Source organism: Photinus pyralis, unplaced genomic scaffold (genome assembly GCF_008802855.1).
Source record: "Photinus pyralis isolate 1611_PpyrPB1 unplaced genomic scaffold, Ppyr1.3 Ppyr1.4_LG4, whole genome shotgun sequence".
Classification (NCBI taxonomy): Eukaryota; Metazoa; Arthropoda; class Insecta; order Coleoptera; family Lampyridae; genus Photinus; species Photinus pyralis.
The window spans coordinates 605,466-631,082 of NW_022170511.1; the positions used below are offsets into that span (position 1 = coordinate 605,466).

Sequence of the window (25,617 nt, forward strand, 5' to 3'; positions counted from 1 at the left end):
GAGTAAACTTGGAAAGTCCTAGGCTAATTTTGATTTTTTTATGTTTTTATTTTTTATTTTTTGGGAGTTTCAAAAAAATATTACTTAAAAAAACTGTTGAAAACATAGTGGTGTTTTTTATTCAGAGGAAGTTGATATTTAAAGCTTCAATTTACCTACATTAAATGTTTTAAATAAAATATCGGTCTTGTTTCTTCCAGCTTGCAATTTTTTTTGCTCAAATCATAAATTTTGACTTTCAAAGTATGAATTTCATTTCTGAATCACTACTAGTTTTTGGGAGAATTTTACTCTAAGATTTTAAAAGTTTTTTCGTAAACATGAAGTGCAAAAAATAACAATAAATCTCCGCGTATAATGTTTTAATAGAAGTTTAAAAAAGTACTAGGATTGATATCAACAAATAGTTATTTTTCACTGTTGACGTTTTCGCGCACGTTGCCAAGAGCAACCAACTTTAATTAACCGCATAAAAATGTAGTACTTCGTGCTTCGAAATTTATCAGAAAATGACAGGTTTTCTTGATAGTTGCGCTAGTATGAAGGGGCGAAATCTTCCCCAAAGTCCGCAAATTGTTTTCAAGACGAGAAAAAGGAAAATATATCGAATATCCCTCGGCTAGTATTAAAATAAAGGTACCTACCCGAAATTATATTCATACAACTTTTCTTATACTTCGTCCTAAGGGGGTGAAACCTATTTCAAAACGTAAACAGTACAAAAAATATAAAAAACACAGCATTTAAGCTTTAACAGAAATTAAAAAGAAAGTACTAGGATTCATATTCAACCCTGTATTCAACATTCATTCATTTTTTATGGGTGACATTCCTCAAAAGATAATAAAGTGCTCTTAATTGTCAGAAAGGATATAAGAAGGGAGTGTTAGATTTTTACCCCATTGGCGTTTAGAATGCTGAGGTCGTGGAGTATATTGGGGAAGCTATTTTACCTTGAAAAGGTTGGGGATAATATAGTTATTTTGTAGGATTTCACTTGTTCAATGATTGGGGTTAGAAATAGTTTGATCCGATGACGTATATGGGAATTGGTAGTAGAAATTACCATTTGTGAGTAGCTTTTACTAGTTTGAACAAGAGAGTAATGTTGGGGTTGCCTGGATCTCGTTATATGTATTCGATGCTTCTGAAGAAATTAGGATGTGGGCATTAACGATAGCTGGCCGGGTGATCTCCTTTGCAGTTAACTATTGCTAAACACAGACTGAAAATCCCTTTCCAACAAGGTGACAAACGACTCCCTATTTACTTTAAAATTATTGTGGAGGTTCTTATAAGTCATTGTTTGTGAAGATAGCAATTAATTAATATGATAGCATATGAACATTTTAATTTTCTCTTCCACTTGGAGTAGCGTATGTTATGGGGGGTTATACAATCATTATCATTTGATGAAGTGTTTATTGTGCGTCGGTAACCAACGAAACTATACCTGTATTCCTTATGGCTATTAGTCTGGTAAATGCCAAATGCAATGTAATCCTTTTTAATGGAAATTTATTCCTTTGTTCGCGGTTATAAACTATGTTTCGTAACTCCTATGAATATTGAATATTGACAAAATTTGGTTTTCACAATGATCTGATCAACGTATAGCATTTGTATAAAAAATATTTGAATTAAAAACGTCTCATTTGTTAATTACTAGTTTTCGGAAATTTCTACCAGCACTTTCAGGTCAATTAGACATCATCGTGATCATTATCAGTACACTAAAACGGCGTATCTACGGAATAGACCATAAAGCTTAATGATGAAAGCAGCTCCGCATTTCGTTTACTGCATATATGAAAACGCAATTTCACGCTAGAATAAGTCCGTAGATACAAAACGCATTGGTCGAGTGCCTTTTACAACGCGTCGCGGGGTGACACAAATTACTTTTATTTCGAACTCATATGATTACATTTGCATGACAATAACGACGTTTTATTTAATATGCATTAAATTACACTCTATCAAATCTAAATTATATTCTATCGCATCGCGCGTGAATCTACGGTTGCTCTCTCGTAATTGACTTCGTTATTTGTTTTCGTTTTATTAGAACAAACTTGCGAACTATACTCGGTACGTATCTCGTTCGTATATCGCGTTATATTAAATTGTCTATTGTGTACTATCTTAGATGTATGCTTCGGAATATGCAAACACGAAGTTTCGAAATGAACTTGGAAATGCAGAGCGCTTTCCGGATACAGCCGTACCTCGAAGTTCTTCAGGGTGCAGCATTATTCGAAATTTTTTTGATTGTGAGGAATAACATATTTTTCCCCCAATGACCAAACTGGTAAGACGTGGTACTTTCCCAACCTTTATCATCTTCCTCGTTGAGGTATTCTGTCGGAAAGCTCCCGTTAAATTATCTCGTAGGTACATTTTGTTTTCGGGTACTAGACAAGGGGTCAAATACGAAAAAATGAACGCGAAATTAACAGACCGAGGTGACGTAAAGCTTGCTTTGTTCCGTAGAACTCGAGGAGTTTTAATTTGTCCTTCCATTCATGCCCTGGATTGCGTTAGCGATGGTGATGGAACGCAGCCTTAATTCGACTTTAACCATGCACGTAATATGAGAATATTAAATACAGAACTGGCGCTATAAATCGGTTTTTTGGAAAAATTATGAAATTGTTAATCCTTCCCTATCCTTACACCGTCATTTCCTGTCAAACTGTAAAATAGGTTCTCAGATTTTTGTTTAACGGCCTCCGTCCAAATCGGAAGTGTGCGGAGAATGTTGCAGCACATAAACTTTGATTTTGGCCAAGTACTGCTTCACGTATAATGGGCAGATAAACCGCATTTTTTTAAACCAAAATAGCGTAGTAAATTATTGGGTAGCAGGCTGTATTTGTCGATATTTACTTTCTTGGTAAATAATTAATGGAGAGGGTCCTTTTCACATACAAATTTAAAGGCTGCCTGGCACATATTCAAAATCTACGCTATACATGGTGTAGCATTTAAGACCCCTCGGATCATAATTCCTTTACCATAAAAGGTCAATTCATTGAGCAAAATTATACACAATTATCGTCCTTTCTAAAATATTTTTGATAAGGGTGTGATGCATTTTGGTGGGGTATCAAACTTGCATTTATTAAATGGGACACCCCATAATTTATTTCAGATTTAGAAAGTACTTTTTATTATACCTGAATCACAATCTCCGTTTTAACCACTCAAATGCGTGCGAAAAAGGGCCTTTAAAACACACGTGCTTTAAAGTTGCTAAGTAACGATACTTCAAGTATGACTTTTGAAACTGTCATGTGGATGAAATAAAAAATCCTCTTAGGTCGCTTTCTGTAAATGCAGAACATTTCTTTGGCTTTTGTACCTATCCTTTGGTTGAAACTTTCACAACCGCGCGTATTTAGGGTATGCTTCCAAATCTGTTCCACTTTTTAATCGCAGCATTGCTTTAAAGTTTTGAATGAATGCACCAAAATATAGGAGATTTAAATACCTTTGACATTTCCTTCATATATGCCAGCATTATGGATGCATTTAAGACTGTATTCGTAAGTAACTTCCTATTCATCCATGGAAACAACTTTTCATATTCTTTATAATAGGCTTTATTGGAGTTGGATTTTACACCTATACCAACGTTTGTTTAGATTTTACAACAATCGATTTAATGGACGGTGTATTATCTTTTTCTACGGAAATCGTTTAATTCACAAAGACGATGATTTTTATAAGCAAACGTCAAGTGACATTTCCATGGCAATCGTGAAATTACGAACACCCAGCCCACTTAATTAGACATGTATTCCAGTATAACGTCAATATGATTTCATTGTATTTCCTATTTTTAAATTATACTGCAGGTATAATAAAAAATACTATAAGATACACGTGTATATTGGTCTTTAAAGCACTTGCAACTTTAAAGGCACTCCGCTTTGCGTCGTGCCCTTAAACTCGTTGCGCGTGCTTTAAAGACTTGATTATACACTTGTATCTTAATATACTATTCAAGTACTTGCCAAATTTGCAATAAAGTATGGGGTGTTCCATTTAAAATACGAGATACGCCACTGGACTACAGTACGCCCCTGGTAATCAAAAAATGGCGACAGTACCTCTTCTGATAAAAGGAATTATGATCCGAGGGCTCTTAGATGCTATACCCTATGTACATACTACAAGAAGAATCAAACCGACATACTGACACCGACACTCCATTTTCGAGATATTCACATTCAAGTTTTTACATCTACAGTAGATATGTCTCATTTTCGAGATATTTACTTAAAGTTTTGACATTACCAATGGATATTCTTCTTCCAGACGTCCCAATTACCATTTGTGAGGACGCTCTTCCGAGATATGAGCAATTATAACCGATCACGACAAGAGGTTAAGGAGGGAGGAGAGCTATGGTTGGTAGAAATTTGGTTGAGACGTTTCATTACGGTATCATGAAGGGTAAAACCAAACCCCTTATTTTAATAAGAGGACGAAGAACGGGATTGTGGTTGGTAGAAAACCAATCTCTTACAAACCGGCCGATAAAAAGTTTTGATTTTATTTAATTTATCTGTATACAAATAATTTGCCTTTAAAGTAACAATAATAACCCTGATTGGTATCTAAGTAATATCCAACGTAACTTGGTTCCAAACCGTTCTTGACCCAAACTGGCACGGCACCAAGCTCTCTAGATCGCAAACCGTCTTGGCGACAAAAATGACTGCGAAAAAATGGGCACGCTGAAAACATCTGCGCCAAAGTATCTGTAGACCAAACAAAATGGATGATTAGTATAGTATGAAATACTATATTTAAGTTTACAATATATGGAATTGGAATAAACTAACAATTCGTAACGTCTGACAATATGTATGTGTAATCAGGAAATACAGGACTACACAAAAGTATAAAAATATAAAAGGTCTCCCATTAAAGATATTGAAAATGTATTTGTTTGGCACTCGCTGTATATTGAATTCAGTCAGTACATTTTTAGTCGGTACGAATATAATACTAAACGTTTTATTTGAAATTTTGTTTGTGTTCCCAAAATGAGTGAAAATAAGTGCGTTCAAAATCTGCTGCGAAACACTGTACAGGCCTACAGGGTGTTCCAATTTCGATACCACGTTAGGCAAAGGTCTTTTATTTACATTGAACGATTTATGAGTATACTCCGAGTTGGAGCTCTGATCAGTTTCATCAGAATAGTCTTGCAGTTACATTTGCCGATTTCGAGTGATCAAAATTTGTTGATGAGTTACCTACTATTCATTTTAATTAAATAAATTAAAATGATTGTGTCTTGAGCATCGATGCGTCTTCTCTCTCACAGAATCTAAGATGAAGTAAATAGTGCCTTTGCTCACTTGTCCTAAAAATACCTATTTTTCCAAAGCCTTGGACGAAAGCTAAAGACGTTAAAGTAAACGAAATAGAAAATGAACGCATTTATTCCTAAGAATTAAGATGAATAATTTAGAATCGTTCGTTATAAATAGACATTAACTTAACGAAGCGAGATATGTCGAAATAAACATGGCGCGTGGATTTTTGCGTTTAATGCTCGTAATTAAATCGATCGGGGTCCTTTAGTGAAAACGCTATAAATAAGGTATAGTTTGTAAACAATACAAATTCTCGGACTATTCAAATTGCGCAAATTAATTCTTTACAAAGCAGCGCGAAGTGCTTCCAGCTTCCGGATAATTTAAGGGATTTCAGAATAAGATCTATTTTCATTTGCATTAGCCTTGTATTTTGTTTTGTTGCATGTTCAGGACCAATTCCTTTAATATGTTCGTGCTAATCCTTTATAACAGCACTTTTTTGCGTAAATTTATTAAGCGTTCATTTTTTATTAATTGCTGTATCCAAGGGGCAAATTGTTTTTTGACCAATCCAGGTTGTAATTAGCTTCCGCCTTTTGTTTTTTATTTACGCGTACCTTGTTAAATATTATCGGGGTGAAATAAATTTTTTTTAATGCGACGGTTTTTAGAATAAATTACAAGTATACCAAGATTTACTTCGTTCGATATGAACGTACGCGTGAAATTACATATGAGACATTGTACATTTTAGGAGGGTCTGTACTAGGCCACGTAATGTCATTCTTAACGAGTAGGTATTGTAATACAAGCTTGTATGATACCGACACGATTCAGAAATTGGTTTTGGTACTCCCTAAACACTCCCATAACTAATATGCAATCACGGAACCCGCATAATATGCTCGAAAAGCTTCACTGATGGGACGAGACAGTCCCAAAACCACTTTATTGGATTCCGTTTGGGAATTGCTCGGGAAAAAGTCGTATGTCATTGCGTTAAATCAGAGCTACATGAGATTTATGTATTGGGCCTTTGAGCTTATTTGAATTCGCGATGCTTCAGATATCAATCTGGACGTCGAACGTCACTAGTTGTCTACATTTTGAGAACTACTGGTCGCAGTTTGCTTTTTCGTGCTTATTACGGGGCACCGCACCGAAACGAAGTTAGATTACCGTAATCGTTATTCTAGATATGCTCTAAACAGCATTTGTTTAATTAAACACTTTGGGTGCCGATCTAAACTTGTGAACCGAATAAATTTATACCAGTCCCACCGTGTAAGCTTCTGACAGGGTAATTATTGTTCTCACGCACTCCTGCTATTGAATTAGTGCATCTGCATAACTTAACTCATGTTGTATAAAGTTTGTAGGAGATTGTGCGAACCTGAATTCGAATTTTCGATTCATTTTTGCACCTATTCCACCCTACTACCGTTTTTTAAATTATTTTTACCGTATTTTATAAATCACGTAGGTAACTGCAAGTAAATATAAATTTATTAGTAGTAACACAAAAATTATGTCGCTCAGATGGCCTCGTATCGCCTTCTACACGCCATTTTTGATTTAAAATTTAAAATTACCGGACTTTTTTTGTCAAAAAATCGTATGGAAAGTTACTTTTTTCAAGATTTTTAATATGCTTTTCCATGGCGTCGTGCTATCTATGAACAATAGCATCCATTTTTGAGTGACAGTAAATCGTGATTGTCTTTGGCATTTTTCAATAATGATTAATTAAGAATCACTATGCAAAAATGAAAAAAAAAATGAAAGTGTCTTTTTGCCACTTGTTTTCACTTAACTGCAAATTCATGAAATAAAGTAAGTACTTAATGGAATACCAACTAATGTCCGATGGGAAGGTCGTAAAAATATCGAAACCGCTGCTGTGAAAAGGGCCCAGGCCGTTCTGTAAAGATACTAGAAGTATACTAGAAAACTTAAAAATACTCTCTACAAGATGTCCCACTGTTAACACCGCAAGAGAAAGGATACGGTAATTTACCAGCCACATCGCTGGCAAATCGGTTGATTGACGATGTAGAGTTCAAAAATTGAATTCGTTTATTCGGTAATCCCAACTTTGCTGATACAAGAAGAGCATTATCCTTTATTTTATTTTCGACTTAGCTTAACAGGTCGAAAGTCGCTGATAAAGTTAGTGATGCCACACTCGCAGCTTATAACCAACGGAAGAAAAATGAATGCCAACAGCAATTTGTAGGGAATTAAGAAACAGGATTTAAAATAAGCGTATAAATCTATGTTATCGCGTGCCACCCGCAACTGGAAATGAATTGCAGCCGCGGATTTAAAAATAGTTTATTATCCGAAATTCGATGAAGCGAAATTAGCGCATAGCCGTATAAAGCATGCACGTATCCGCCTACAACCCCCCAGATATCTCTTCGCACAAAAGATTTGCGAAATGCAGCATAAGTAAAAAGATCGGTGATTTATGATATCGTTTTTTTCGCGGTTCCCCTTCACTACCTACAAGTTTTATACGCTTAAGATGGGGATCACGGTAATTGTTTATAAAATACGGGGAAGGTTTCGGAGCTCGTTTTCTAAATTCTAACACCTACGGTTTGATATAAATTATCGATTCGCGTGAACTTATTTCGCCAAGTATGTGGAAAATCAAATTTCGCGATCTCTAGTGACGGTATCATATGAACTGCTTCCATTTTAGAAAGTTTACACGCCAATATAAATACATGCAAGAAGTTGGTGATGATCCTTCCAGAATGCACGTTATTGAAATATCGAGAGCTTCTTTTTGAAAATATACTCCTAATGTTGTATCCAAAATTTTTGCGGTTAATGCCGGAATTGTTTGATTTTAATCTCTCGATATGTAAGGAAGAATGCAAAATTAACAATTCGTTGGGCGAAAATTTCAGGATTCTAAAGCAAATTTAATAAATACCTGCAGAATTCGTATAAATTTTTATTGAATCGACGTATGCCATTTCCGTAGAGTAAAGATAACCGTGACGTGATTTATACCCGTACTTTCCCTGGGTAAAACTTACAGGTAACTGCAAAACTACACCCACTACAAAGTGCTCCTGAGTCAAGTACTAGAAGCACACTTTTTATCAATCCGTTCGTTCGTATGGAAGACGAGATCCCACTGTGGAGTCTTAGAAAGTTTGTTTTATTTGATGGATATGGGTTCTCTTTTAATACAGGGGAGAAGCATGTTTTCTACTTTTCATTCACCGTTTACCTACGTTGCTTTTGCAATTTTGTATTTATCGAGGTATTTTCATAGGCGATACCCTGCTCCTCTATATTTCCTTCAGAGCTGAATATTGGGAACCATGAGTGCACTTAAGACAATGAAAACACAGGCAAAATGGCTTTTATCTATAACAAATGAAAAAAAACCCTTCTTGTACCAAGAAAATAAAACCTACTCTACAGGTGTAGCTTTGGAATTGGCTGGTGTTGTCCTGATAGTGACAACTATTTACTAGAAAAAGAAAAATAAACCCATAAAGCGGATGTAAAAATAGCCGCAGAGCATCTCGGTTTGACCCTACGGAGTCATTGGATTTTGCCCATTTTCAACAGGCTTGTTACATGTGGCATATAGGTCAACTGTGCAAATTTTGAACTGAATCGGTTCAAACGTTTGCCAGGGACAGAGAGCCGTGACCCCACGGGTCATTGGATTTGGCCCATTTTCAACAGGCTTGTTACATGTGGCATATAGGCCAACTGTGCAAAGTTTCAACCGAAAAGGTTCAAGTGTATGCCAGAGACAGAGAGGCGTGACCCAACGGTGTCACTAATAAAGAATCTATCCACGTGTATCAGGGTGGACGAGTTGCACAAAAACTACTGTCAGCTCACTTCTCCATTCTTTGAAACTATAGGTAGGTACCTATTCTTAATAATATCCAACTAAGTCGAGAGCCATCGCTAATTTGCATCAAAAGAAATCCAGAAAGAAACAGGTTCATTTCTTTTTGCAACAAAATGTAATGTAATATCGTTTTAATAGAGCAGGGTTCTAGGAATACATTGAGTTATTTTAGTATAAAATGTGCTTTTTACATTTAAAATTAATTACACCTGAACGAATCCTTGTCTACGTTTTTCTTAATAAAAGAACAATTGCGTGATGTTAGTTATTTTACTGACTTTTAAAAGAAACTTAATTTTGCCGTACTACAACTAGTGGAAAATTTTTATTAATTTGAAATTATGAAGTTTCAAAGGTCTTATTTAATAATAGTTTCCTTGCATTTATCTCGATTTTTTAATTATGCGTCTTGAAAATTATGAAACTAAGGGAAATATTATACACCCATTATAGTTCAAAGTATCTTTTTCTTGCAGCTTCATAATGATGTTTTCTTTTTTTAGAAAATTTTGTTTCTCGTGGATATCAGATTTGCTCTAGTGCCTCCGTTTAGGATCCAGTAAGCCAACTTGTAATGAGAACTTTACACAACCTGAAAGATTTCTCTGGTATCTTCCGTAGTATGCTTTGGAATTTTCTGGCCTACTTTGGTACTGTTTGGTATCTTTTTCTATTCTATAGTGTACTTTTGCAGATTTTGCAGGTTTACATCATTTTACATCATATTTGAAAGCTTAGACTTAGTTGAATGATTCTATCCTTTCCAAAATGGGTTTCTAAGCTAGATGAAGCAATTACCTAGATGTAACCTAATTGTTCTTGTTTCAAATCAGAAACTCTAAAGTAGTATAATCCCTCCAGCTGGCACAAACGTATTCATTTCAAGATGACTAGGAGGATACAAAATTACACATTCCAAATTTTAGAACTTAATTGGGACACCATTTTTTCGAACTGAATAAATCGATAAATTTAGGGATAAAAAGGAAACAAAACCAGAAGTTGGTTTTTAAATTGCTTCAAGACAAAAGGGGCAGCCACAAATTTTATCGTCTCAGAATCAAATACAAACATTGGTGATTGCAAAAATAAATACAAAATAGGCATAATTTAATCTATGGTCTAGTCTAGGGTTTCATACCATTGAGCGTATGGAGGTTACTGTTACGGTTACGGTTACTTCAAATTTCTCCAGAAATCAAGACACACAAAATGAGTGCCCATATCACTGCAAAACAAGGGCGAGTATCCCCCATTTCTCTAAGAACAAGTTGGTGTCCTAACATTTAGTCGGGCCCCCAACATTTTCTCGAACCACACAAATTAGCGCAAAACACTGCCAATTTTGAGTGGCAACTGAGCTTTTGTCTAGAAATCTTGTACTTGAATAAAATATATTATTATAAGATTGACCGCGAGGTAGCGTCAGTTTCTAATATTTTATTTTTTTAAAACAGAATTCTGATAAAAATCTGGAGGTAAAATAGAATTCCGGCAAAAATCAAATAAGTGACAGGGGTAACCACTTACCCTTTGTCGGTACTCGTTTCCGACCCCCCATTCACCCTCAATTCGCGTTTGAAGTTTATCTCCACCATCAGTACCATCTTGTCGGGGGCAACCAGATTCCCTTCGTCGGTACCCGTTTCCGACGTCGTTCACCCACAATTTGCATTTTGGTAAATTTCGCTAAAAACCCTCCACGAAATAGTATCTATTCAATTTTCACTTATCATAACTCGAGCTTCTATTGGCGATATGAGAAAGAAATACTGTGATTCGAACTTTAAAAAACTTTAAACCGCGTGACAAAATTCGCAGCGGAGGATACCTTTTGGGCGCCCGAAGTCGCCTTGCAAAAGGTGGTTAATTTCGCCCCTAGTAAAAAAAAATACAACATTCTATGCAGGAGTTGTGCGCGTTTACAAGATCTTTCCGACGACACCAATTTCAAAACAATCGGACCAAAATTGTAGAAGATCTAAAAAAACTTAAAAATCGCCACGTTAGTATAACACGCTTGTGGATGGCGCCCAGATGTCACCTCAGATCATATAGCCCCGTCCCTAAACTTGTTAATTACACGGCCCCGGTAAGGTACATGTACACTCCTCGTCTTTCAGTAAGTGTTCTTCTACGGGTCCGCATTTGCTGCCAGCCAGTCAGCCAGCAACGGACGTACGGTGTCGGTTAAATTTTAGTTAAATCCATCTCTGTCTGCTATTCACATGAAACTACCAAAAATTATAATTAGCCCAGGAACAACTTTGAGATGCACCAATTTGTCAATGATTACGAATTACGGGCATTTTGCTCAGCAGAAGGTACTTATTGACGACCTTTAAATGGGTAATGGAACAAAGTTCTTACAAATTAGTGATTGTATGTCAACTTCAATCGTGTGTTTGGGTTCGACTGTATAAAAATTTAACAGCAGAGCGAACGTTGTTAATTCAGCGTCGTGAACCCAAAAAAATATTTTTCAAAGGTGAAGTCATTAACAGTGATAAAGGTATAAGCAACATGTTTTAATTATTTTTACGCCCTAGTTATGGTTTTCAAGTTTATTCACCGCTCAAAATTCTATTTTATTTTTATTTAGCTTCAGCACGAAATATGTAAAACTTTAACGTCACCAAATATAAAAATGTACAATTTAGATTATAAACTGAAAACGCAAACCATCCTACTCAATTCTTTGTAATTTGTAATTCATTTTGACGCCGGAGGGTTGAGGTAAAACTGAAAATAAACATAAACAGAAACGGTTCCGAAAAATCAAATTCCTTTTCCGTTTGTTACAGACTTGCCGCTGGGCTTCAGCAAACCCAGTTATCCCAACAGATTCCGGCCAGTGGCAACTCGTTACAGGGAGGATCACATTGTCAGCAGCAGTCTCCGCTGGTGATGCCCGTATTTCCACTACGGCCGGCACCCACGTCGCATCCACCTCACTATTCACCGTACTCCCCGTCCAGGTTTCATATAGATAAAAGATGTCAGAATCGATGTACGTGGAAATGCTTCAGTATTGTTCTTATTTTAATCGCCGTTGTCCTTACTGCCATGTTAGCCTATTTTGCAGGTAAGACATTTTTATAATTAATGGGGTGTATAAGCATGCAAGTTTTCGTAATTCCCCCAGTCGATACGGAACATTTAGCGGCCGGGGCATTTCCTTATTAGAATGGCATGTCGTGGAGCCACAATAAATCGCTAGGGTCGAACAGCCCGCCCTTCGCCTATAATACTTTTCTGTTTTCCTTTCGCTGATGAAGTTAAAGTTCGATATTCTCAAAAGCTCGATAATTAACATGTTTGCAGGGGACGCGCGCACTCGCTTACCCCCTAATTAAACACTGTCCGGCCATTGACAATTTCCCTTAATGAGATGGCTTTTGTTACAGCCGTTAGTTCCATGAAACCAAATATGGATCCATCAAATTGCATATTAGTTCAAGACGTGAAAGATGTGACACACGACCAAATGACACAAAATTCTGTTTCGACGCAACTGCCGACGGAAGGTATTTCTTATTCGTGCGAAGCGCGATGTAAATTATACACATTAAATTTTAGAATCGTTACCCACGAGTACGTCGGAGCATTCGAGCGTAACAACACAGCATATTTCCTTACAACAAGCGCAACAACAGAGTCAACCCCAACCTCAGTGGCCACCTTTACTCGAAGTAAGAGAGCTGAACACATTTCACACGGCTACAATTCCACCTTATCAATTTTGGAACTCCGAATTCAGGAATAAGCAGCCGGCGTTTATCCGATTTAATTTTACTTTACCTTGGGGGGCTAATTTCGCCGTTTATGGGCGAAGGAACGTTGCACCTAGCGTAACTCAATATGATTTCGTCGAGTTTGTTAAGGGCGGCAGGGTTGATCATAGACTTCGGAAGAGAGACACCCGTGAGGCTGTCGTTGAGCGTTATCTCAAGCACGATTTAAAATTTACACCGAAATATCATAAAACTGACGTCCTCGATAGCATTTCTAATACGTACGAAGGCACTAGAAAAATTCTGGCTGATTCAGAGCCTAAGGGGCCTTTCTACGTGCCTCATACTATAAAAATTGATTACGCCAAGGAGTTATCTACGGACCTTCCACATCCCACCGTCGATTTAGGTCTTGAGCTTGATGAGCATGTTATTTCTAAACGAGAAACTGAGCTTGAATCGATGCTAGTAAACGTAAGCCTTCTACAATACTTGGACACGGGCCGCTGGTTTCTCTCTGTTTATAACGATGAACTACAGCCGCACAGCGTATCCCTTATCATTTCCGAGGCCGAGGGCGTCAGCACAACTTGTCCTAACGACTGTTCTGGGCGAGGATCCTGCTACCTGGGAAAGTGCGATTGCATAGACGGCTTTCAGGGGATCGACTGTTCGAAAAGTGAGTACCTACGATAACTAGGGTTTTAGTATGCAAATTTACCAAACTGCAGGTGTGTGCCCTGTACTTTGTTCGGCACACGGTCAGTACGGTGGCGGACTGTGTCACTGCGAAGAAGGTTGGAAAGGGCCGGAATGTGATATACCCGAATCTGACTGTAGAATTGCTGATTGCTCGGGACATGGACAGTGTATTAGAGGTACATGTCAGTGTAAGTCCGGTTGGAAGGGCGAGGCGTGCGACGAACGTGACTGTCAAGATCCGACATGTTCCAATCACGGTGCCTGCGTTCACGGACAATGCTACTGTAAAGCTGGATGGAAAGGGGATAAATGTAACTTAATAGACGAACAAGTGCACAAATGTCTTCCTAGTTGTTCCGATCATGGTGTTTACGACTTGGAAACCGCAAAATGTATTTGTAACAGGCACTGGACAGGACCTGATTGTTCTCAAGGTATACCAATCAATAATGTAATTTGCGCTAACTGAACGTTTACCTAACCATAAAATCAATAACCGAGTTACAATTTGCGTCAATGCCAATGCCCTCTAATAACGTTAACGACGATGTTTCCACTCGATAAACGTGCAATTTGTCAACTTTTTTGTGCTTACAGCTCTCTGCAGTTTGGATTGTGGTCTCCACGGTATTTGCGACGCCGGAAAATGTCGTTGCGACATTGGCTGGACGGGAGCCCGCTGCGATCAGCTTCCTTGTGATACTCGCTGCCAAGAGCATGGACAATGCCGAAACGGCACGTGTGTCTGTTCGCAGGGATGGAATGGCCGTCACTGCACACTACGTGAGTAACTTTCCAACTCGAACTTTTGTAATTCAACATCCATGCCTTATAAGGAAGGAAAGTTTTCATTTAATTTAGCGCGCTTCTTTCCCAAAGTTACAAATCGGTTTAGAAGTAAACTACAAATCTATTTTAAATTTAAACGAAAAATTTGACTTTTAAATGGTTTCTTCAATAGCGGGCTGCGAAAATGGATGTTCCCGACATGGACAGTGTACAATGGAGGAAGGATCTTATCTTTGCGTTTGCATCGACGGCTGGGCAGGATCCGACTGTAGTATTCCATTAGAAATGACTTGCAATGATGACACCGATAACGACCACGGTAAGAAAAGAAACTTCCTTCGTTTTATAATCTTCTTAATTAGTGTAATAGCAACTTAGGGAAATTTTAATTGCTTTATAATCCATAAACCTTATCTCGAATATTTTGAGCTCTAAAGAGAAGTAATATTACTAATTAACATAAGAATGCAAATTAAATTAGGGCTATTATGCAAATGCTGCAAATCAATTAACTGTTTGAAGATAATTTTGGGTTAAAACTGCCTTCCCCCATCTTATGGTAAGTGTTCTAAATTTGCGAGGCGCTTTCGTAACTCCCTGCAGTGTAGTTACAATTTATCTATCACTGCGTTTGCCATCTCCACTTCATTGCACCTGTAGAAGAAATGACCAAGTTTACACACTCCTCCTAGTCATGTTTCCCTGGAGGGGTCTAGGATGTGTACGGTAACTGCCAAATTCAAGCCACTTCGTACTGTTAATGTTAAATTAGGTCTCGATGTTACAACAACATTTATAAACATTCGATTCAACCAAACTTCCAATTTGGAATTAACAAAACCAATTCTGCTTTTTAAAGGTAACAATTTTGCGAACTGAAAAGCAAACTCTGTTTTCAAAACAATACAGCCATAGCGAGTAAATTCCGTCCAAAATATTTACGGATTTTACTTTCAATGTATATCACATTCTAGTTTAAAGCATTTTCCTCTAAACTGAAGCCTAGAATCGATCGAGTCGAATCCAATCGAATTACAAAAATTCGCCTCCCCCGTTTACCAAATAGAAAGTCGGAGACCGGAGTCTCGTTGAACCCGAGAGGACAAGGACACTTCTAGGCTCTAAAATATATAATAAATTAAGTACACTCCTAAAGCTCAGTTTATAGTTGAATGCAGGTTTAAAAACTGTGGAAAAAAGAACTAAATGTTACATTTTTACAAAAAGCTACTATCGTGCAAATGCGGACAGCTGACTTCCAGGTTATCAGTAGCGATGTTCTATTTCAGTTTCCGTATCCAAATTAATAATCTGGTTCTGCTTCTGACGGTTTCCACTATTTTTTAGCGCATTTTTGGTAACAAAAAGGAGCTTATCATTTCACTTTGTCCGGCTGGCTGGCTGGCTGGGCGGATTGAAAAACTTTTGATCTAGACATCGTAGAGAGGTCCGGTTTTTTGCATTATCTCTATCTTGTCGAGTTATTGGCGCAATGGACATTCATTAAGCCCGTAGTGGTTGCGTTTAATTAGAATTTGCGAAATAACTAACGCCGCTTGAAAACTTGTCCGTGCGTATGTCGATTTTAAGCCGATCCGATTGACGTAGAGGAATGGCTTTTTTATAAAATATACTTTTGGCATTGCCTAACTACGGTCACTAATATGACTTATCTAGGATAACTGCTTCAAGGTGAAAACTAATCAAAATCATAACACGGTGATGAGTTTTACAGTTTGTGGTATAATTTTGGTTAAAAATATCGTATCCAGGTCTGAGCGGTTTTTAGCGTACCACAACGAAGTTGAGGTAACGCTTATGTGCTCGTGTTTCCGTCTGTCCGTCCGTCCGTCCGTTCCATCGAGATCTCGGCCCCTGGGACACCTAGAGACTTCGGGTTTTCGCTAATTGATAGCTGCTATGGTCTATATTTGCCCATTTCAGACTGCGCATTGCCAACTTTCTTATTTATGGAGATATTTCTTTGAAATTTTAACCACAGATGCTTCTAGTAAAGGCAAACATTTCACACATAGTAGAAATTATGTAGACATGCGCAGTGACTGCGCAATGCGAACTTTCCTATTTACTGAGATTTTTCTTTGAAATTTTAACCACAGATGCTTCTAGTAAAGGCAAACATTTCGCAAATAGTAAAAATTAAGTGTAGACATGCGCAGTGACTGCGCAATGCGAACTTTCCTATTTACTGAGATTTTTCTTTGAAATTTTAACCACACATGGTTCTAGTAAAGGCAAATATTGCGCACATACTAAAAATTATGTGTGCGCATGCGCAGTCCCTGCGCAATGCCAACTTTCCTATTTATGGAGATATTTCTTTGAAATTTGAACCACAGATGCTTCTAGTAAAGGCAAACATTTCGCAAATAGTAAAAATTATGTGTAGGCATGCGCAGTGACTGCGCAATGCCAACTTTCTTATTTATGGAGATATTTCTTTGAAATTTGAACCACTGATGCTCCTAGTAAAGGCAACAACTTGTTGATTGCAGCGTTATCGGAGATCGGGGATTTCATTGAGGCAACTGAAGACGTCTTGATTATGGGAGACTTTAATTTCCCATTAACTGTCGGAAATCGGGTAGAGAAATTTCTTCAAGAGAAATTCAATATAGTGATCATCTCTCCCCGAACAGTGACAACGAATGGCGGAACAATAATTGACGGAGTTTTTGGCAAAATGGTCAACTACACTGTTGATTGTTCGGTTTACGAGTCGTACTGTTCATACCATCGTCCAATTATTATTAGAGTTCGTGAAAATTAATAAAGAAATATATGTTTGCATATACCTTATTTTATAATTAAAATTTTCTGATAAAATACTGATTGCTAATGCAATACTGATCCGTCACGCCAAAAATGCGCTGAAGTCTCATCGATGCACATACGAGGACTTTTGTAATTTTTCTGGTTTAGAATAAGATATTTTAGAAATTGGGATTATTTCTGTTGTCATGCTTCATAACTTATTTATATTTAAATTTGCAAATAATGCATTTTCAAGTTTTAGGTTTGCCGCTAGAGGGGGAGAAATTCTTGATCAAACAGAAAAATAATTTTTTCCCAAAATATACCCAACAAACATGCATAAAAAATACATGCATCGCAATCTTGTATGAATTTTTCATCATTTTGATGCAGTACATACTGCTCTCCCTCATAAAAAGTGAAAGGTGGGGGAGGAATTGAATGCAACTTCGGTTTAGGTTAACCAATTTTTACATAATTGGTCTTATTGGAAAGACCTCTCTTTGTGTAATCATATTTTACATGAATTGTCTTTTTAGTAAATGTGATGAGTGGTAGAAGCCGTTTTTTAAGCAGAGATATAGTGAAAATACGAACATTCATGAATTTAAATTGCAATATTTATATTCATCCAAGTTGGCTTTGAAACATAAGAACACGTAACAAGAGATAATTAAAATAGATAATTAAAATTAACACTCGATACAAGTTTTTAAATTATGGACAACAAGTAAATTATTAAAATATAAATTAAATAATAAAAGTTCAAAAAACTAAAAATTAGATTTGAAATATTCAATGTGTCTGGCACTATTTTCCATACAAAGACGTATCTCTGCCGAGTACTTTTTTTGCCGTGTGTTTCTTTTGTTTCAAAGCCAACTTGGACGAATACTACAATTTAAATTTGTGAATGTGCGTATTCTCGTCATATCTCTGTTCATGAGACAGATATCAAAATGCGATTTTCACTGATATCTTCACCTTTGCATCTTATTTGATAATATCATATAATAATGATATCGTTCCATTCGAAAGTTGGAAATCATTTTTTCAGAGCTTTCCAACGACGTATCACACATGGGGGGTCGCTATTTAAGATTTAAAAGTTGTGGTGGCTGGGCGCAGGGGGTTGGAGGGGGTGCGTCGCCAACTATGTGATTGTGATTCCCCCTCCGAATTACCGAAACGGATTTTGATTTTTTTAAATATCTCGTTTGTTTACTAAGACATGGGGGATGGTAAGTTTTCAAATTGAATACGAAGATACGAAGATTTGTGTACTGTGAAAATCATACTTAAAAACTTTCCATTGCTACGGAGAATACTTACAAGACTTCCAAAGCCTTCTAGCGTTCTCCAGTCTGTTTTTCATGTTCTTAATAGAGCTTTAAAAAGCATTCTAATATCCTTTTCAAACGATCCTAAACAGGTTCGTTGCGAGTTCTGTTTAAATGATAGCGGTCGTGATGGAAAGACTTCTAGTTCTCCTTCTATTGCACTAGAAAAGCTGTACAGTTCTATGCAAAACATTCTGGAAAGAATGTCGAAAGCCTCCTATCCTCAAAGTCCTTCGTTCACAGAAATTCAGACTAATATAGCCTAGAAAGATTCGTTTCGAATCCTTCTTAAATTAAATCATTAATTCTAATTACGAATTCTTTTGTGTAGGAGTACCCGCCGCGTTGAGTTTGAATCCAGGATTCAAATCCCCGTTTATCCCCTCAACTTCTCAGATATCGTCTAGACATTATGGTCTTCTAAAGCATTTTTCAGAGCTTTTTAATAGGCAATAGCCATAGGCCATAGGAAGTTTTCCAAAGCTTTCTAGACCATTGCCACTGAAAAGCATAGATATTACATAAGGACTTTCATCTTTTCATTGATAGGCGACCCTAAACGCAGGACTTCGAAATCTCTACAAAGAAAAACCGGGAAAGTACTGAGAAAGGATGGACGACTCTGCAAAACCCTTCGAGTGCTAAAACCCAGAAATTCTAAAAACTGTCTCTACTCTACAGAGTATTGATCTTCCCCGAGCATTTTAGTATTTTGTAAATTCTTATTAGAAATTTTGAAACTTTTGCCTGAACTGCGTAAGTCCTTTCGAGACACGTTCCATAGAACCTTTTCAGAATTGTCTATAAAACCTAAATAAAAATAAATAAGCGGTTTTTTAGCATTGGAAAGCTTTCGAGAGTCACTTCAGCGCTTCTCGAACCTGCTCAGAGCTACACGTGCATGCGGTTCTATGAAATGCTTGAAAATCTCTGGAAAGAGCTTAAGTAGTTCTGGTAAAGTGCTAGAGACCTACGACTCTTGAGTTTTTATTTCCATTCATAGCGTTCCAACGACTTTCGTAAGCATTCAAGACTCTCTTTAAGCACTTTTTAGCACCTTTGGACTACTATGACTTTTACGCACCCTTTGTGGAGCAGCAGTAAGGTGATATAAAAGGTTTGGCTTGTAAAGCTCATGTTTGTTCTGGTTTTGAGGTGCTAAAAGAAGACAATAAAAAGCTATGGAAACATCCTAGAAAGCTTTAGGCCTTGGAATGCCTTAGATTAATCTTCTGGCCATGATTTCCTTAAGGGATTTTGGAAAAGATCTTTTACACTAAACCTTTCCTAGCGCCTTTCGAGGATATTTTAGGGCCTGGTAAAAAACCAGATCTAGAAAAGGCTCTAACAGATCTTCTAATACTTTAGAAAGGCATTTCTACAGCACTTGAAATACTTTGTAAAGAACTTGCGATTTCTGAAACGGTTTGCTTTGTAACCTCAAAAGGTAGTAAATTTCAGTCTCGAGTTTTGTAACAAACAACTTGAAATTACTTGGTGATTTCAGATACCTAACCTTCTTGAATTAATCATGGCAGCAAACTCAGTAATCACAGTTTCGACCCTCTGAATACGTATAATATTAAAAATCTGTATTTGTTACCAATTTCGGTTTGGAGAAGCACCAAAACAAATTTAGGTTGATCTTCGGATAGAGTAAAGCCGAAGGACTCGACTCGAAGTTGCAATTTGAGAAACAAAATTGTTATTATTAATAAAAAGTTGTGAACAAATTTAGAGCTCGTAGAATGAGACGAAAATGTAAAAATTAATTGAAATCCATCATCAGAAAGAATGACACACTTGGCATGAACTTTTCAACCCTCATAATGGGAACATACGCAAATATGCTTTCGCACTGAAATAATTAGGTTCTTTTTAATTCAAACAGTTGAGGGATTAATATGTCAGGTATATCTATTTTAATTTAGTGCGCCCCTATAATGTAACAAAATTGACTTCAACGTATTTTAGATGGTATGATCGATTGCTCCGACAGCGAGTGTTGCACACATGCAAGTTGCACGGACCACATAATGTGTTTATCTAGTAACGATCCGGTAGAAGTGCTCTTACGGAAGCAACCTCCTTCAGTAACCGCCTCTTTTTATCAAAGGGTGAAATTTTTAATAGAGGAAAATTCGGTTCAATCCTACGCGCATATGGACGAATACACCGAGAGGTAAGTGCGATAGTTTTAGTTTTTTTGTCTATCGAGTGTAGAGCTTAAGTACAGCCCCACGAGGGCCGTAGACACGCAGACAGCGCGGCCTCACCGGATCAAGCTCTGCACGTTATTATAAGCGGAGACCGCTAGGGCCGGCCCGGCTGCTTTGCTCGGGCACCGCACACCCCTGCGGGCCCCGTCCCACCCGGCCTTTCCTCCCCCCGGGCGCTGTGCTCCCTCATGCGAGTAGTATTTGTTTTAAACAAGGGTGGAATTCCCTCAAGTAACGCGTGCGTGCAATTTTAACTACCACTATTATATCGATGGGCATCGGGAGTCGCAGCGCCAATGGGAAATCACTGTGTCTTGTCTAAAACCTCTGTGTGCGTCTACCCGTCTCAGAAGCCCGAGTCGCTCAGAAGTCGGACTCGTAAAAAGTCCATTATGTAGCGTAACAAACATCGCCGAGAATCTTTTTAGTAACTGTTTTATTTACTCATTTAGTAGACTGATAGGTATGTATCATGATGGTGGTGGACACAAGTTGAGCAGCCGATGTTGTTTCACTTCATACCTGCTTTATAGAAGACTCATGCTGCGCTCGTTCGGTCCGTCCGTCTTTATGTCTGTTTGTTGCTAGTAGATCTTGCTAACTTGTGTCTGTCATTGTCTGTAGCTAAAAGTACAATGTTTGTTAAGTTTTGTGTTTCGTCATATTGTGTTTTGTTATTATTATTGATTGTAGCTCAACTGAGCGAGCGCGTGGAAGATAGAGAGTTTGTCTATTTGATTGTCTGTCACTACAAATGTATCATTACCTGTGTGCCCCCGCAACCTTAAACTTTACCGTTAACGTTGCCAAGGCACCTCGCTTACGTAGTACATTCGCATACACACACCAATATTTTTAAACGTATCACAGTCAAATGACATAATGGTGTGTGCATGTAAAGTATTGCCGTGTGATTAGTAATTGTCCTGTCTTCTGTGTCCCCTATGTCGCTGCTGCAACCTTCACTTGTAGCGAGTTCTGGAATTCCTTTACACCGCGGTAAGTGGCAGCATCTCCCCATGTTCTTGTCTGTCTGTTCGTATGTCCGTGTGCTGCCTGTAGCCTGCGCTCCCTTATGTTCGTCCGTTCTTTATGTTCGTCCACCATTTACGTCCTTTTTCTTTTACCATGCTTTGTATTCATCCCGGGCCACTTACAAGTACCTACGTCAAATAAAAACTTGCGCTTTCATTCAAATAATATTAGTACTTGTAGCTGGCCATATTTGACTTTTGGTTGCGGCGAATGTATCTGCTATTTCTGTCGCTATTTCATGTGTCCGTACGTATCATCTCATGGTTCATAGTTTCCTAGCGTCTCATTACAACTCTTAATCACATTAAATGTTTTACAAGCTGCAGTGGCTACCAAACTTTCACAATCTAAATTAGTTAAATTAGTTTCGAGTTCAATTAGTTCCGCTAGAAACGAAAGCCTCGAACGGCCATGGCCAATAATTTGGAACTATTGCAGTTTTTAGGACATGTAAATTATCCATCTGTTTTAGTCTGAGACAAAAAGAAATACTACAAATTCGAGTTGCTACATCAAAGAAACAACATTGTACACGTTCTACAAAAAACAAGTAACAATGGATATAATGACGGCTCGGCCGATGTTCCTTCCTTTGTCTACGTGTCATTCTCAGCTGACCCTTAACCTTTGTGCAACCTGTCCTCAATCTACCTTTAACCTGGCCCTTTTGCATCGTTGCATTTTGACCGACACAATACACTTCACCATGGCGTCAGGTGTAATGAATTATTTCGGCTTTGATTACGTGCACGATAGTACTTGGGGTTTTTCTTAATGTAACGCGGGCCTTTTAGAAAACTTACTTTTAATACATCGGTGGCGCCTAGACGCATTCACAAAGACCTTAAGAATTATTTAATAGAAATAATTCATTGCAACACGTAATAGTTAGAAAGTAACAATACCTCGAACTTGATGTTTTTATAAACGATCTCGATGTTAAGATTTCTATCGAATTAAGTTCATGAAGAAGTAGAATACATAATGCTTGCACATTTTGTTGTTTGCTGCAAACATGTTGAAAAAATACAGGTCTCTGATCGAGATCGTGGTACTGCAACATGTTTGCAACAAAATTAGCTTAAATACATATTACTGCTTTGGATCAATGCAGAGAAGTGCATGTCGTTACTGAGCTATTGGATCACGTACTTAATATTTCCAGCTTCAATCTGATAGGTCAGATTTCACTAACCAATAAAAATCAATTAAGATTAAAGCATACTATATATAAAAGCTTATTACATATTTCATTCCGTTCACAATGAAAGTTTGAAATGCGGTTTTCTATGTCTATTTGTATATTTTCATTGTGTACGGATGTAATTGTTTAATGTTTTTGTGATATTTGTAAAAATTGGTAACGGAAATGTGTTAACAGTCGTGTTGCTGTCATGAGAGGACAAGTCATTACGCCTCAAGGGTTAGGAATTGTAGGCATACGAGTTTCTGTTGACAGAGAATCGCGATTTGGATTTACCCTAACTAGGCCAGGTGGATGGTAAGTCCTTTTTATTATGGTGACATTGTAGTAATTGAAATACTAAAAGGAGCATTTTGATCAGAGCGTGCTCTTTAGGTAATCCTTATTCCTTAGGTATTTAAACCGTTTCCTTTTCTAAGTATGTTCGTATAGCAAACAATAAACTGAAAGGGATGAAACGAATTTCTTTGAACAGCCGACTGATTTAGATCGCTACATATTTTAATGCCCCAATGATTACAACATGGAGACAGCGACAAATTCTTGCAAAATGAATCGTAAATTCCCTTACATGGTGTTATAGTGATTTTATCGATGGTTTGGTGCATCTAGAAAGGTATGCAGGGTAACTTTACCGCAAAATTCGATTCAAATCTACAACTTTCTTAGTAGCAACACTGATTAACAAAAATATGTTAATAATCACCGAATTAAGGTAATCAATCATTTTCTCTCACTGTACGTTTGCAGATTTTTTTGATTTTGTTTTGGTTTTCAGTCTAAGATACCTAGGCCGGAGACTTACAGTTAGCATTGTTAATTTCATTCATCACGTTATAAGCAAAGTAGATTTTAAGCATTCTTGCACTCAGCGTGCTTCTCGTTTAATGTACCTAATGTAACGATCAAAAGTAATATCCCTCGGATACCTTGATGTTATAAGAAAAAACAATTTAATATACAGTGTGTTATAAATTCGATGCATTAGCTAGCATTACTATCTTGGGAGAAAGATAGAGGTAGAGGTTCAATGGACGAAAAGTTGAATATTTTAATGCTGAATAATTTGAAAAAGGCAATTTATAAAAATATATAAGATATTTGAAAAAATTTAAAAATCCAGGTTTGTATTTTAAAAAATACATTCGATGTTGGTACCTATCTAAAATGTGGAAAAATAAGGTTTTTCCAAATAATCAATAATATAACCGTAAAAGATAAAAACGAAATTGTGTTTTAGTTTTTTTTTATATTATCCGGAAATAAGGGGAATTTCAAGCTTCCTAGCCTAGGTAGCTATTGCAATCACCGTTTCTTGAACGTGTCAAAATTTCATCATACGTCAACGTTTTACATCATTTTAAACAACTTTTAGAGAAAAATTTGTTACTGTGTTTATATGTATATGTAAGTACCTATACGTACGTTGAAAACTTTCCGAGATTTTATTCAAATTTTGAATATTAGGCATACGGAAATGAAAGACACTATCTTTATGTGTACAACCTAAAAAAATTGTGCTAGGTTTTATTTTTAAAAAACGGAGCAAATGTCAAAATTAAAAAACTGAAGTATCCCTTTTGGGCAAACGGTTCTTGTGATTTCTTTGGAATTATATTATGGAAATGTACATTAGGCACAAAGGAGGTAAGACTGTCGTAATATGCACAAACAAATAAAAAGCAAGTGAAACGCGATTTTGATTTCAGCTACAAAGCTGCTCTGTCAAGAATTTGACACCTGGTTTTATTTCGTTTTTGACATATTATCATTAAAATGCGCAACTTGGCCAACATTTAAACAACCCTCTCCTGTTAATGCATCCTGTATGTAACAAGTAAATCAGAAGATAACAGATTCGAATTTATAAAGAAACACACAAAAATCACGAATATAATTTATACATAGGCAAAGATAATAAAACAACACTAATTAATAATTCACTACATTTAGAATATTTTCGTGTAGATAAGTAATTGTAGTTATTATTAAAATTATATTCATGCACACGCAAAAGTTAAACCGTGGCCTGGCTCTGGAGTGGTAATGGTATAACTAATATTGTCTTTATTTCTAACATCTCCATAAAAGAAGAAATCTAGGTTAATGCAGCACGAAATTCAAAAAGAATGCCATCTTTTCTTCCCTTAACCTTATTCACAATAAATTTTAAAAAACTAAAGATTCTATAGAAATTGTACACAGCGCTTGCCTATACAGGGAGGCGCATCTAAAAGAATACGCCCTTAATAAAAGGGAAACGGGGCATGATAGCAGCATACGGTTTTTATCATAATTGACGGCAATTTTATTTTCGTTGGTTTCACGAATCACGCTAAACAAATTCTCTTGAAATTGATTCGTGCAAAAATGATGAATAAATCCGTGGAGAAAATTTTCACCCAAAAAACATAAACAAAATGAACCACAGTTTTGAGATACCTCCAAAAATTGTGTACAGTAAAAACGTATTGATTGTTTAAAAGTTTAAGCTTAATAATTACCATTTGTTCATATCTTTAAAACGGCGTATGCACAGGGTTCACCCAGTTCTGATTAAAGTGTCTAAATAAAAAGCTCATATAAAAACTATT

General features: G+C 36.9%; 1 protein-coding gene across 7 annotated transcripts in view; it reads left to right on the forward strand.

Annotated features, from left to right (window-relative positions):
* The window catches only part of LOC116169900 (teneurin-a), a 310,461-nt gene that overhangs the window by 269,672 nt on the left and 15,172 nt on the right, over positions 1-25,617 (forward strand). For 6 of the 7 annotated variants that reach the window (XM_031486097.1, XM_031486100.1, XM_031486104.1 and 3 more), the window contains 9 exons: positions 12,030-12,310; positions 12,633-12,752; positions 12,805-13,638; positions 13,691-14,095; positions 14,259-14,444; positions 14,623-14,769; positions 20,540-20,747; positions 21,757-21,783; positions 23,201-23,320. In XM_031486097.1, the coding sequence (XP_031341957.1) occupies positions 12,030-12,310; positions 12,633-12,752; positions 12,805-13,638; positions 13,691-14,095; positions 14,259-14,444; positions 14,623-14,769; positions 20,540-20,747; positions 21,757-21,783; positions 23,201-23,320 (2,328 nt within the window). The remainder of the gene's footprint in view (positions 1-12,029; positions 12,311-12,632; positions 12,753-12,804; positions 13,639-13,690; positions 14,096-14,258; positions 14,445-14,622; positions 14,770-20,539; positions 20,748-21,756; positions 21,784-23,200; positions 23,321-25,617) is intronic. The other variant, XM_031486099.1, reaches the window with a different exon arrangement.